Genomic DNA, 15640 nt, shown 5'->3' on the forward strand with positions numbered 1-15640 from the left:
TTGAACTCAAATAATCTTAAATTAAGTCCAAAGGAACAAGACCTTCACAACTTGTGCTCCATTATAATTCAATTGAAATTTTCTAAATTGTAAGCTCTAATGATTATATTATCGACCAATTATACTACTAGCAATTACATACGAATAACTTTAGTTTAGTGGCGAAGACAGAAAGCCTCACATTTTCATGATCCCAAAAAGAAATTTGTAAAAAAGATGATTCTACAACTCTTACACCGGTTTATATAACGAAGTAACTATTACAAGCATTGCTACAAATCCAGGCAACTACAACGCCCCTTTAACAACGATTATTCACGAAAATCACAATAGACGTTGTAGAATGTATGGCGCGAATTTTACTAAAATGAATTACAACTGGTATGGTTATAAAAACCGTTGTTATAAGTTTTAACAACGGGTTACACATGCACAACCGTTGTTAATAATTTGGCGCAAAATTGACGCAAAGGTAGTGAAAAGTAATCACAACGGTTGCTTTTGGAACCCGTTGTTAAAACTTATTTGACAACGGTTGTTGTTCTACAACCGTTGTTAAAGCTTATTTGACAACGGTTGTTGTTTAATAATCGTTGTCAATACCTTCCATACTATAAACCACACAAACACAAGTCTGCTACAGCCACAAAACACAAACCTTCATACACAAACACAAACCCAACAGACAAACACAAACACAAACACAAACACAAACACAAACACAAACACAAACACAAACACAAAACACACTTTCTCATCGTCTCTTTCTCTCTTTCTCATCGTCTCTTTATCTTTCGCCGTCATCGTTGATTTCATCGTCTAATTATCGGGTAAATCTCGCCGTCCATCGTTGGTTTCATCGTCTTTCATCGTCATTATTTTCTTTTTCTAATTATTTCATTTGCATGTGTATGTGTTAGTTTTTATCGACCATTATGTTATTTCTTTAAGTATTATTCGCTTAATTCGTCTTTCATCGTCATTATTCGCTTAATTAACAAAGATGAAGCAAGATGATAGAGAGGAATGCCGATAAACATAATTAATATATATATATATATATATATATATATATATATATATATATATATATATATATATATATATATATATATATATATATATATAATAAATACATAAATTAAAAAAAAATTACATTAATAAAAATGCAATTCTTATATTTTCATAGAGGGTCTTATTCTCTTCTATGATATCCGTCCTCTCCTCCTTGGCTATTTGGAGGTTAGTTCAGCCAGATTGCTATATCGTCATATAGCCGCAATCGCTCCGCTCCGTCAAGCCATCTTCTTTGGCGTCCTTCAGAATGGATCGAGCATCCGCAAGGTAGCTCCTGAAACTTTCCTCAATGTGGAGCAACCGGCGGATGAAACTGTTGTTGTTCTCGATCATAGTAAGAGTCTTAAGGATGATATCATTCATTTTGTTGGAGTTTGGGGTTTGTTTTGAAAGATTAAGTAGGGTTAATTTATTTGAAGTTTGTTTTAGCAGTTAGGGTTTGGAGATGTATATAGTGAGATAATGGAAATGTTAGTTGGGATAATGCATGTATTTATACTAAGCAATGTGTGAGTTGAGTTGTTTTTTAATTAATATATATGTTAGGAAGTTGTGCCATAATCATCATCATATCTCTCAATGCTGCTTCAAATCTTATTACTAACCTTCTCATTCCATATTGTCCGTTCATATGCACAGTGATAGCAGTAATAATGCATGCATCGGAATTATAACAGCCCGTAATTATGCACGCATCTAGTAATATTTAATTTAATTTTTTTTATTTTTTAAGAATAAACAACGGCGGTTATTTATTAAAAAACCGTTGTCTTTAGTTATAAGAACGGTTTTGTATATTACAACCGTTGTTATAACTTTCCCCCCAAAATTGAGTCACACTTTCCACAACGGGTTTTTATACTTAAAACCGTTGTTAATAGTTTCAACAACGGGTTCCTTAAGAAACCCAACCGTTGTTAAAACCTTTTACAACGGACGCTTTAACAACGTCCACTTTTTTATATAACAACGGTTTTTAACCGTTGTTATAACCTGTATCTGTAGTAGTGAAGTACTTTATTTTAGTTTTCGAAGATTAATCTATGACTTCTTTTTAGATTCTTCTTGAATAGTGTAGGGTCTATTTCTAAGATTATCTAGTCTTGCTTGTGGCGGTGCAGGTCACAAGCTTCTTACATCTCACAACCCCTTTTTCATTTTAACATTATTTTAATTGGTTACGAGTTGTGAGCACCATCATACCCTGTGACCGTCCCAAGTAAAAAAAAATTGTTCTAAAATAGTGTAAGGTCTTTGAGATTGGATTAAAAGTGGGCAGAAATTGACAATGTGCCTTTTGGCTTTGATGGTAAGACACTAAAGATACAAGACTTCAAACTTTGATGCATATAGACATGTAGTTTATATCATAAACTACATAGTACAAACTCACATGCTAACTACCCAAAAATGTCCCCAATTCTCTCAATATCAACTCAATTCACTGTGATTTTAATCAATCCAAGTATCCGAACCGACCCACCTCTCGAACGGGTGCACCCATATTATTTTCCCACAATGCTATACAAAAAAAACACAAAGTGGAAAAAAAAGGTAGCTAATCAATACTACATCTGCCTTTCAGAAAGTCCTCTAAACAAGGGCTCTGAATTCTCTCAAGGCTACTAAACGACGTAAAATCGTCTTGATCAATGTCGAGGAGTGCTAGGCTCAAATGCGATTGCTTAGCGCTTGAGTTTTGGTAAACCTCGTCATCATCCTCGTTGTCATTGTCGTCATTGACATCAAAGTTGTTCGTCTCCCCCTTTTCTTGCTCATACACATGAGCCTTGGCCCATGACTCCATATTTTCCTCTCCTTTTAACAATTTCAGAATCTATGTTCACAAGTTGACAAATATACAAAACAGTTTATTAGATATAAATCATATAAATAAAGCCACTTTTATTATTATAAAGTAAGCGATAAGCGACATGATGGCGTAGAGCCGGAGAATCACTTGGATGCATGATGTATCATAGTTTCACATTATATAACACTATATACAGATGGGAATATTAGGGACCTACGGTTAGACCTGACAAACGGGTCATTGCATGCAGGATCAATTGTTTTGGCCATTCGGGTGCCATTTGCACCATCATCGGGTCATTTAAGGCACACATGATTTTGTTCCATCGTTGCAGACCGAGTTATATTTGAATCGGGACTATTAACGTTTTCCATTCAAATTAGGCATTTCGGATAACCCATTTTCGGGTTCAAGTTGGTCACAGATTGGAGCCCGACTATTGAGATCGTGTCAGTTTTGTCAGGTCTACTACATGATACATAGTTAAACCCAACATATGTCATGATGAATGCCGCAATGACCCATTTATACAGCAATGACACGTTGACACCCGTTTGTCAACGGGTCATTGCAGGATCGGATGGTTTCGGCCTTTGTCATCGGGTCATTTAAGGTACACGATTTTGTCCCATCGTTGCATATCTTGAGCCAGACTATTGAGATCGTGTCAGTTTTGTCAAGTCTACTAAACGATACATCGCCTACACTCAACATATGTCACGATAAAAAAAACCCGCCTTTATCGCAAATTTAAATGTTACCTGGGCCATAGTAGGACGAAGCCTAGCTGCCCTTGTCAAGCAAAGGGTAGCTGCAAGGACCATCCTCTGCATTTGGCACTCATTAAAGTTTCCTCTCAAATTTGGGTCCAGAATTCCACTTAGTTTTCCACTTTCTAGTATTGGTTTTGCCTGTTTCATTTGTCAACATCAAAATAGTGATATTAATCTACCAAAAACAACATTAATAATAGACTACTCGAATTTCGGTACTAAAAATTGATGTATGCTATTAAGACGGAAATAATTACTTACCCACATAACCAAACTCTCCTGGCCTTTGCACGAATTAATCGGTTTCTTTCCTGATAACAATTCAAGAAGAACCACACCAAATGAGTACACATCAAGTTTGTCGGTCACCTTCCCGTACATGAAATATTCCGGTGCTAGGTACCCAAAGGTGCCTACCACATCGGTGTAGGTTTCGAAACATGATTCATTTGGTCCCCATATTGCTAGCCCGAAATCTGACAACTACAATCAAACAACAAAAAATTTTACCGTTAACAAAATGATGAGAGTCTGAGACGAGCTTTTGTAAGACGGTCTTATATGTGCGATCAACCAATTTACCTGAGGTTCAAAGTTGTCAGACAGTAAAATGTTCGACGATTTGACATCTCTATGAATGATTGGTCTCGAACAGCCCGTGTGCAGATACAGGAGGGCCTCTGCTACCCCTACTGCAACATTATACCTAACTTCCCATGATAGTACAGATTTTTCTTTGTTGTCGGCTGTTCAAATCGAAGCAAAAAAAAAACCCGACTCAGATCAGAATTATGACTCGACTTATAACTCGGAACAAATATATAAAGAAGCAATGGGGTTTGATTAAGATGAGAGTTTTACCATGCAAGTTTTCTTCTAAGCTTCCTTTTGACATATAATCGTACACACAGATTAGCTCGCTGTTGTCGACACAAACACCGAGCAAGGGCGTAATATGTCGGTGTCTCAACGAGGAAATGATATTAACTTCAAGAGAGAAATCCTTCCATGCTTGTTTTGATGACTTTAGAACCTTGACAGCAACTTGTTTACCGTCGAGAAAATTGCCTTTGTAAACTCTGCTACATCCTCCTTTCCCTATCAAATTCCCTGCATAAACCAAAACCGAATCAGAAACCGTAAAATCTTGTCAACAACTCATTCAGAAACTGTAACACGGGATTTATTTCCGCGGTTTGGTTATTTTGGTAAAAATGAATAGAAACTGTTAAACACAATTTATATAACCTTTAATCATCCTTAACCAAACCGCGGAAATAAATCCCGTCAGACCGGTTACTCGGCCGAGTGTTCCTGGACAGTAACCTGACCAGAAAACACATGACACTCTACTTGGCCGAGTTAGCCCTATTCGGCCGAGTAACCAGATCCAGAAAAACCGTGGTATTACAGAAACTGTAAGACCGTCTTAACCAAAACATGGTATTCAGACAAGAATGCAACTAACCTGCAGAGAAATGTGAGGTCGCGTGGCACAAAACCTCGTAACTAAACCAAGTGAATTCCAAAAAACTCGACTCAAACGATATTCCGTGTTCCTCTAGCCATTCATTCCACAATGACTGATCACTCTTCCTACTAAATACTCCATCACAACTACTATCCCTTCCTACAGGAGACTCTGACTTGCTAGAACAGGAATCACCACTACTACTTTGTGGAGTATCGGGTGGTGTTCGGTCGGGCAAGCCCATAGCCCATTGAACCACCGACATTTTCCGAGAATCCAATGCTTTTTGCGTTGGAAGGCTCGTTCTTCGAAGCAAAGGCCAACCAGGCCTTTGTTCTGTAATAGGAGGACTCTCCATATTAAAGCTAACTGATCTTTTAGGAGCTTTGCTTTTTCCGTCACTTGAATCGGTTTCAAGTGATTCCGAATCTCCAACCTCGGATTGAACTCTGCCCGGGTTTTCGCCCTTTTCGGGTTTATGAATGCTTGGTTTGAGATCTTTAGACCCTACATGAATTACATCAAATAATTCAACCACATGAAAACTTCAAAAATATAAAGACAATATAGGACAACAACAATTATTGAGTACTAAATGAAATGTTTAACCAATAAAAGGACCGTCTCACACGGTAAGACAGTCTTATTCTATAATTTGTATTACGACGGAAACTAACCATTAGAGCCCCTTCGTTTGAAGATAACTTTGCCATTATGAACAGTAAACACTTCAGTTGTTGATGACAAATGTTTGGTACAATATTTGGCAGTTGATACCCAACTCCTGAAATTAAATTAACTGCTTAACTAATCAGATTATAACAATATAACAAATACTTTTATGACATAAATATATTTCATTAAAACATTATTATCTTTTATGTTTTCTTTTTATAAAATTAAAAAAAAAAAAAAAAAAAAAAAATCTTACCCAAGTGCTCCAAATTTGCTAATCCCAAGAATTACAGCTTTTGCAGCACAATCTTTTGCCTCTTTTACCAAACTTTTTTTTATTGATTTTCCAAATAATAATTTTCCACTAAGTTTCACCTAAAAAATACATGAATATTCCATTAAAATTAATATTGTTTATTTATTTTAGAGAAAACAGAGTAAAAAAGAGTAAAAATTAACCCACCTTGTTAATTTCACATAATCCTTTATAATTCTTCAAATAATCATCCAACAAATTCTGCTCCTTACATGCATCACCTATATCATACAATAAAAATGCAACACCAAAAAACCTTAGCAACCTTAGCACTCCCAATAGAACTCGGGTCGGCTAACATGAATCATTTAAATACGAAACAATGGAACATCATACATTAAAAATGCAACACCAAAAAGCCTTAGCAATCCCAACAGAACTCGGGTTCGGCTAACATGAATCATTTAAACACGAAACATAAAACATAATAATAATTTGTGTAATAATAATAATAACCTGAATTTCTTGAAACATGAATAGCAACAACATGATCTTGAGGGTTAGCAACCATAACAAGAGCCCAATCAAGTAACTCTTTGCTTTCATTATCAAATCTTATTCCAACCAATAATTTCCTTGTTTGATCAAACCCTTTATTTTCCTTCACAATTGTCATTTTTTCTTGTTTTTAAAAAAAATATATAATTCCTTAATGGGATTTTTTCTTCTTCAAACAACTACAAAAAATAGAGTTTTTCAGGAGAATTTAAGCAAAAAAATCCCATCAAAAATGATCAAACACTTTTTTTGATTAAACAACAAAAAGTGACATTTTTTCAAGCATTATTTGGTAACAAATCCCCTTTTTAATAATAATATTAGGGTCAATAAGTAGTAAGTGACAAAACATTAGGGGACAAATCAAATCAACCTAAACTTGTGAAATATATACTTATAGTAATAATATTAATTAAAATTATTTAGCAACATGCATTAAATAATACTATTGAAATGTTTGTTTTATTTTAAATGTGAAGAATAAACCGCCAAATACCCATCACTTGAGAATGAAGTACAACCACTTATACACCTAAAATTTGGACCCATTATGATATAAAAAACTATATGGTATAATTTTATAATATGATATAGATTTTTAATAATTTTTAATGATATAATTGTTATTATTGTTATTTTATTATTTTCCACTATTTAGGGTTAAATTAGTTGAGGATTAACAATGTTGGCATAAGAAGAGAAGAGTAAAAGAAGCCGTGAAAAATGGACTAAGCTAAGGGAACTTGTTAATGGTGCCACGGAACAAAAACCCTTAATAGCAGGTTACTTATAAATGTAACCGACAAATTCTCTACCGGCTATAACGGGTTAGCAATGAATTTTTGAGGCTTTTTTTTGTGATCATATTGTTGTGTCGTGTGTGAAGTGTATAAAAGAGATTCGAACAGTAAGTGGATTATACATGATGTTATAGTTTTTGAGCATTAATATAAAGTTTTTGAGTTTTAATCTAAAATTTTTGAGTTTTATTTTAAAGTTTTTGAGTTTATTTACTTAAACTTTAATCTCAAAAAGTTACATTATAACTCAAAAAAATTACATATAAGCTCAAAAAGATTTGATTTTTGACATCATAAAACTAAAATGTAATTTATAAACTCTATAATACTCGAAAAAAATACACAAAAACTCAAAAAATCATTAAATATGATGTAGTATATCCGATGTACAATCCTTTTTCTCAGATTCGAAGTATATAAACTTGTGTTCGGTTTTTTTCGAGTAAAAAGAGTTGAACTGAACTGAATTTAATGGAGTTAAACTGAATTGAACTGAGCTGAGGTAAGTCCATGACCATGTTCTTTTCGGCTGAAAGAGCTGGAACTGAACTTAATGGAGTTGAATTGAACTGAATGAAGTTGAACTTATTAACTAAACTGAAAAACTGAAACGGTCTGATATTAAGACAAAAAAAAAGGGTCTTACAGCAAAACTTAACCCAAGGTTTAAATGCATAATTTGGTTAACTTATTATCTAATAATCGTTTTTTTTTTGTTTTCTTAATATTATATCAAAATCAAAAGTAAATAAATAATTAGAACGGGGAGAGAGTAATATTAATGTGATAACCGAGAGATCGAGGGAACAGAGGACGCAACGCAAGGAACACGCCTCACAAAAAGCTAGGGACCCAACAAAATCTGGTGTATATGAGAGTTTGACTCCTCAACAATAATTAGATTGTTAAGTATGAATTATTGTCTAATTTAATTGCATGATCTTGTTTAGGTTAAATTAGTTGAGATTTAATTCTTTTTAATTCGCACCTGAATTTTAGCTAACGTCGTCCTTCGCTTCTTATCCAAGTTTTTCTATTTCTTTTTGTTAATAAATGAGAAATTTTGTGCTCTTTTAATTATTTTTATTTTATTGTATATATGTCAACTTAGCCATGAAGATAATAATAATTCAATAAAATGGGAGATGAGATTTTTCTACACTACATCAACTAAACCATTGCATGTGTTAGGACTTTTTAGGTATTTGTTTTTTGCTAATACAATATCCGTTTCAATCATTTGTTTACCTATTTTATTTTTGGGTGTCTTATTAGTTACAGTAATTGTTTACCAGTTTACCTTTCTATTTTAGAAATGTCTTTAACGGACAATTTGATAATCTACACTCAATTTGGGGCACTTATCATCTAATAATTGGTCCTCTCGTTTTTTTGGTGACTAGCTAGAGAACTCGCAGCCGCTATCTTTGTTGCGCACTGGGTAAACCCTCGGATATACGTGAGTATAAGCTAAACTTTTAAAACCGTCGACAAAATAAAGTGATTAACAGTGTTACTAATTATCTAAATTAAAATAGTATACCATGTTTCTAGAGTAGGTTTTATCACAAATTCTTATTTGTGACGGAGGGTATCCGTCACAAACAAGAGACGGGTATCATATTGTCTCACAAAAAACCCATAGGGGGTGAGAGAAGGAGCACATGGGGTGGGTGCCCACCTTGTCCCCTCTACCCATTTCCACTCACAAAATACCCGTCGTAAGATCCGACCCGTCACAAGCAAGACTTATTGATGTATTATAGACTTTTTTTTGTAACGAGAAAACCCGTAGCCGTTATTTACACTGCGCATTAGTTAAATCCTCAAGTAATTTGATATATTTAATAATAATTGAAAATTATTGATTCAAATTTTTAAAGTTATTAATATTTTATTCATTTTTCCAAATGTCATTATTCTTGTAGGTCTCTCAATTTTATGACACCGAAACTTTTATTTAATACGTACTTCATATTAATTTGTCACCTAAAGGTGACTTTTTAATATTATAGCCATGATAAATAGTCGTACATGATGTTTTATCGTCGGATAAAGATGATTTCTTTAATTGATCTGATCAGAGTAAATAGTTTGCTTGACTAGCTTACTTGTATAAAGTATTGTCAAGATGAATCAAAATTTGGTACGAGTATAAACATGAGTCAATTTTCTGTTTTTGGTCATCATATTTAGTCACCTTCAACTACAAATAGTTACAAAGCCTAAACAACAAAACCAAGTGGGTAGTAGTACTCCATATGTCCTTATCTTAATTTGTGTAACAAAAAAGTTATAGATCATTATCGATCGATCATTATATTATAAATTCCGAATTTCGCTTAACTCATTTTTACGAGTTGGGATTTTTATTTTATTCTACTTTTATATCTCAGAATCTTTATCTAACGATAACGATACATTATTCTTAATAAAAATGGTAGTAATTTGTTGTCACGCAAGTAGCAAGTTTGCGACCGTAGACTTTAAATTTATATTTTAATCGCGAACAAAAATACAAAATAAAGATTCGGTCACTTGCCAAAATCAAATAATCTCCAATCCCACTAAATAATGGGAAGAAAAATAGAAACTTCACCAATAATAGTCATGTGTGACCATTGTTTTGTAGCATATGGGCAATTGGATTAATCACTTTTTTCCTTTATGAGTCAGAGTTGGAGATTGACCTTTTCAAAATTCCATTCCAGGCTTAGCACGTACAAAAAGGATTTCCATTAGGAAAATGAAAGGGCGCCATCGGGTGACACCCAATTTGGGCGACACCCTCTCACATGGGGTGAGTGCGGGCCCCTTCAATAAAGAATGCTTGTGAGAGGGTGGCACCCAAATTGGGCGTCACCCGGTGGCGCCCTATCACTATCCGTTTCCATTAACTTCTACCATTGTAAATATATAAAGAACTAATAAGTTAAAATGAATAGAATACTACGGAGTATAAAATAAATTATGAATAATTTTCACTCTCAATCTAATATTTAGAAATTATTATGTAAATAATTGATTTTACATGCGAGGTTTTACATAATAATCCTCCTAGTTTCGTATTGATTATTTTGAACAGTTTGAATTTCTAATGGACGAGACTGAAAAAACAAATAAAACCGACTATACTAACTGCAACATCCAACGACATCCACCGACCACCACCATGAACAGTATTCATCCACCGCTATCACCACCACCCATCATTAACTTTTGTGTGTACAATAAGATTCAGCTTCGAAGGAATTATTATTATTAGATCGAGTTTACATTTATTGTGCTGTATATTTCAAAATCCCTAAAAAAAAAAAAAACTCTGTCATAATTATCTGTCTGCCTTTTTTATCCTTTATGAGGGATATTTGAATTAAAGAGATATTTTAATTAAAGAGATACAAATGACTAAGACGAAGGAAGTATATTGTATATTTGTATGAAAATGCGGCTCAAAGATCGAAGAGTTGAAGCACATGATGGGAATGAAATTGCACGTCGTAAATTTACATGCAAGGTGACAAACTAACATATGATGACTACATTGAATCTTACTGCTAACTGTTGAATTCTAAATAACTGCATTTATGACTGTTTTTAATAACTGCAATATAATTTGCGGCATACACGAGCTTCCTCGACCTCATCTCGTCCTTGCAAGCTCGTAAAATATTCATGCATGTCAGTTAAAGCGGTTGTTGGGATTGCCGCCTTCACCGGCCACTCCTTCACATTAGATATTGTTCGTTTTGGGACGAGTCTGAATTTAGTTATTAAATTCCCTTGATATATATCAATGAATAATAACCAAATTAAGTCCAAAAGAAAGGCCCCACTGTCTTCAGAAATTTGAAATTTACCTTCTATACAAATATTTTATAAATATATATCAAGACATTATTTGTGTTGAACGATCTCATAGAAACGTTGTTAAAATAATTATCAATGTTTTTTTTTTTATAATAAATTCCCGTTGTTAGTATTTATTTCAAACCGAATTACTTGTGATTTTAAGCTGACATCAATTGGATATATATATGAAAAGTTCTTGGGTACACCCGGTGTACAAGATTATCGTACACCCTAGCCAATGATAAATCTTTAATCATATTTCACTTAGATTTTGCTTTGTTATTTATGGAAAATACGGGTAATTCTAATATTCTTATTGGCTAGGGTGTACGGTGACGTGGTGCACCGGGTGTACCTAAGAATTTTTCTATATATATATCAGCTTTTTTAACTTTTAATTTGTCTTGTTTTATCAAAGTTTGACGAGTTAATTTCAACAAAATTGACGGCTAGCTATAGATGACGAGTATCTCTGATCAATTGAGGTGTCAATTGTTGATAAAATTAAAAGTAAAATAGATAAACTTTATTACATGTATTTTTTTTCTTTTGGCGAAGAAGATAAAATTGATTAATGAGAAAAGTGAAACGTGCAAGGCTTTGCGTTCAGCTGATGACATCCACGGAAGTTACACGCTGCATGTATATCAAAACTTCCATCAACTGTTATCAAGATTATCATGCACGCTTTCATGCATCAACGTCATTCATTCATCTACTCCCAATTAATTACTCTTGATTTTGGTTTACTCCTTCGTAAGCGGTAAATAAGATTATACATTCAGTTATACAAAAATATTATTGTACAACCTTAAAGTCTTGATTTTAAGTCCATACAGTGCTTCAAGTTAACCACAATAATCTGAATTTAAAAACAATTTAACCTCGCTCTCTCTAACTTTCCTCTCCCTTCTCTCTACAAAAAAACAAATAAAAACCCTTAACACAGTTTCTTTGCTCCGCCGTCTCCACCTCCCAATTTTTGCCCCCGTCTTCTTCCCCTACCCATTCGCCGGAGATGGGTTCTTCCCATTGCCTATCTCCGACGAATCGTCACATCTCGATCTTTGAAATTGCCAAGATTCAACTTTGTTACCTTCGCCTTTCCTATCCCGTCACTGCTCTTTATGCCGCATGCTCTGTCGCCGGAGATGAGACTGTCCTGGCTTATCTCGGGTGACGTGTCTCTCACTCTCATTTTTAAAATCTTTACCCCAGATTTTCACCCTTTTCTGATTTGTTTTGTTTTGACCCGTTCTCTTTATGGTTCATGCGATCGGGCATCTCCTTTCTGGGTTCCCCTTTCTCTCCGCCTGTCCTTTGGTCGATCTCATTGCATGCAACACGGGTGGAGTTTTGTTTGATTTTGGTGATTGCTTCAAGCCCATTACATGTCCGGGTTTGAGTCCTTCTTTGTTGTTACTGTTCCTCCGGCACCTTGTCCTGTCACCGTTGTTGTTGTTGTTATCAACCCAGGGGTGATCCCCCTATTCCCCCCACCCCTGGTTTGTTTGTGGTCGTGTCGATGAGTATAGCTCATCCTGTCGCTGTTGTTTTATGTGGTCTTGTTTTGGATCCGATATGGTGATCCCCCTATTTCCCCCACCTATTGGTTCCATTTCCCTTATCACTAGTGTCTGTTAGTGTCGTCCGTTGCTTTTTACGCGGTGATCCTGGGAGGTGTTGTCTGGTGAAACGGTTGGCTTTGTGGTGTCTTTGTTATGCCTGGTGGTTTTGTTGTTGGGTCTTCCACTTCGGTTTTTGTTGCATGCATGTGTGTCTGTGGTCTTTCGAGTCAGTTGCAGTTCGAGTCTTTGGGCCTAGAAGTTTTGGGTGCTCTGGTTTGCGTTCGGTTTGGTGAGTCTGGGTGTTATTGGTTTAAATTTGTTTGTGTGGTTTTGAGTGGATTTTCGGTGAGTTGGTTGGCTTTGAGGTGCTTTTGGTTGTTGAAGCTTTTCTGTCGAGATGTGTTGGGTAGGGTGAAGTCGGGATCTGGCAATGTTGTGGGTTGGCCGGATGCGGTGGTCTACACCTCCAGTTAATGTCATCATCAGCTAATTTCCTTTCTTGTTTTTATGTTATAATAACAATCTCCTTCTTTAGGAGTTTTATTTGTAGTCTTGGGACACGTTCGAGGTTCGATGGGAGATTGGTTGGGGTGAGCTCTATCGTCGTCATTTTCAGTTTACTTGGTTCTTTGGGTTGTTGGTCTTTGAACTGTTTGGGTCGATCACCACGGTGTAGGAGAATCTTCTCCGCTGAAGACAAGCTTGTTAAGCTCGTTCTTCCCCTTTTCTTTCTACGCTCTTGTGGCGTAAGTGCACCTGGTCCGTCCCGTTGGCCTTTGGGATTTTTTTTTTTTTTGACAGAAGGTTGAATAACTTACATTATTGTAAACAATACAGAGTAAGCTATTCGACTAGATAGCACCAGACACTTAACAAGATCTAGCACTACAAAGCCATACATCGAGATTACATAACATTTATATAAAAGAAAAGATGTGATATTAAGATAAGCAAGATAAACGGTGGTGGAATGACACGAGACGACATCTTGGTCACGAACGCTGGTATCACCATCATTAACACAAAAGACCTCCAAATACCGTCGATACATACTCACGCCGGAATGACAATAACAAGATGTACTTACGCTCTTGCGAAAAGAACGTAGAAAGAAAAGATGGGAGGCAAGACGAAATCTGCCCTCGACGGAGAAAAATCTCCTACACCTTAGAGATCGCACCCATTGATCATAGGATAGACGGATCGAGAAATCCAACATGCAATGTGAAACACGAACTCCCAGAGATAGAAGCACCTCAACACCAACACCGTAACAGGGACTTGACTTACCACTAAAGAGACGATCAAAGCTCCTATAGGAGGAGGTTATTAGGAGATAATAACAAAACAGGAAAATTAAAGGAAACACCATTCAAAAGACAAGAAAACCACCACCTCCGACCCCAACCAACACCACCATCGAAGACCCAAAAACCACCCTACCCAACACCCCTCATACACAAAGAAAAGGACCCCAGCTTACAAAATCTCACTCCAACAAAAAGCAGCGGACCCATCAGACCATCCACGAAAGACACGACACCCCCAACAAGCACAAAATCACTGAGACTCCAAATTCCAAGCGAACCCCGCCAGGACCATCGGCAGGTATGCAAACTAGACAGAGACACAACAAACCATCAACAGAAAACCGGAAAAGGGACCAATCTGGTGGGGGAGAGGGCGAGGGGCCGAGGGGGGGGTGGGGGGAAAACACCAGATCGACCCAAACGCACCACCATTGACAAAAAAACGCACCACCATTAACAGAAAAACGCACCACCAAGAGGACCTATGCTCCTCGACACAACAACGACCGATGGTGGGGAGAAGGGCGAGGGAGAGGGGAAACACCCCTGGAAAGCATGCGCCACTTCGATGACAGGACATGGGAGCGCGGAACGGACCGACCTCAGACCAACCACATGAAAACCCGCGAAGCCCACCGGACAAGCAGGACGAAAAGACGATCCAATGAAAGGGAGGAGCGAAATCAGGCCAACGGGGATCGCAACAATGATGAGGGGTGATTAATCACCGGAGATGGGTCAAGGAAAGACCCCATCTCCGGCGATGGGTAGGGGGAGAAGGGAGAAGGTGGAAGTTGAGGAGAGGCGGTGGAAGCAGAAAAGGGGATTTAGTTTTTTTTTTTTTTTTAGAGAGAGGAGGGAGTTTATTTTTAGAGAGATTATCTAGTAGAGTTGCCTTTGGGAATTTTTAGTAAAGTTGTTGATGTGGACTATTCTGCTCGTGCTCAAGCTTTTCTTCATAAGTCTGCCCTCATTAATCTTTTTTGCTTTGTTGTATTTTTAATTTTGGCTTTGTTGTAATCTTTAAGTTTGGCTTTGTTTCACTAGTTTTGCTAGTCGTGCTTCTAGTGCAACCTGGTCCTATAGCCTGTATTGTAACTTTTGGGGTACTATAATCACCCTTTTTTTCTCTGTCAAAAAAAAAAATGCTTCAAGTTAACCTTTGTTTTAGAAAGAATATTTTATCTACCAAGTATGAATGTATATGATAGGTGTACGATAACTAGTTATACCTTAAACAGTTTACACGAGTAGCACGAGCTTTTAAGCAAAGAGTCGTAATCATAAAATGCAATGTATCAGTGTATGGACCAAACGTTAGTTAGTTCAAAATTCCAAGCAAGGGAAGTATCGAACTACAATGTGTGAGCGTCTCATTTTAGCCTGTCCCTTTTGTGTCGGTGAACAAGTACATACTTCAATCTTCACACCAAATTAATACTCCCTATACCGTATAACATTCAGTAATATTTTACTCTATACCTTCC

The 15640-nt window shown here is 36.1% G+C and overlaps 1 protein-coding gene across 1 annotated transcript; it reads right to left on the reverse strand.

Annotated features, from left to right (window-relative positions):
- Positions 1–2342: 2342 nt before the first annotated feature.
- Positions 2343–6988, reverse strand: LOC141648290 (protein kinase STUNTED-like). Its single transcript, XM_074456836.1, has 10 exons — positions 6582–6988; positions 6273–6346; positions 6066–6184; positions 5812–5918; positions 5132–5641; positions 4525–4773; positions 4246–4409; positions 3925–4146; positions 3652–3801; positions 2343–2914 (listed from the first exon to the last, which is right to left on the reverse strand). Exons 1-10 carry the CDS (start codon positions 6739–6741, stop codon positions 2636–2638), a joined length of 2034 nt encoding a protein of 677 aa, XP_074312937.1. The 5' UTR covers positions 6742–6988; the 3' UTR covers positions 2343–2635.
- Between the last annotated feature and the right edge of the window lie 8652 nt (positions 6989–15640).

Source organism: Silene latifolia, chromosome 3 (genome assembly GCF_048544455.1).
Source record: "Silene latifolia isolate original U9 population chromosome 3, ASM4854445v1, whole genome shotgun sequence".
In the NCBI taxonomy this organism is placed as follows: domain Eukaryota; kingdom Viridiplantae; phylum Streptophyta; class Magnoliopsida; order Caryophyllales; family Caryophyllaceae; genus Silene; species Silene latifolia.

Excerpts from the sequence above, each read along its gene's own strand:
- LOC141648290 (XM_074456836.1), bottom strand. The coding sequence starts at position 6,741 with ATGACAATTGTGAAGGAAAATAAAGGGTTTGATCAAACAAGGAAATTA. Across the intron at positions 3,802-3,924 it reads AGGAGAGTTTGGTTATGTGG|GCAAAACCAATACTAGAAAG; the intron begins GTAAGTAATTAT and ends CAAATGAAACAG. Across the intron at positions 2,915-3,651 it reads TTCGTCCTACTATGGCCCAG|ATTCTGAAATTGTTAAAAGG; the intron begins GTAACATTTAAA and ends TTGTGAACATAG.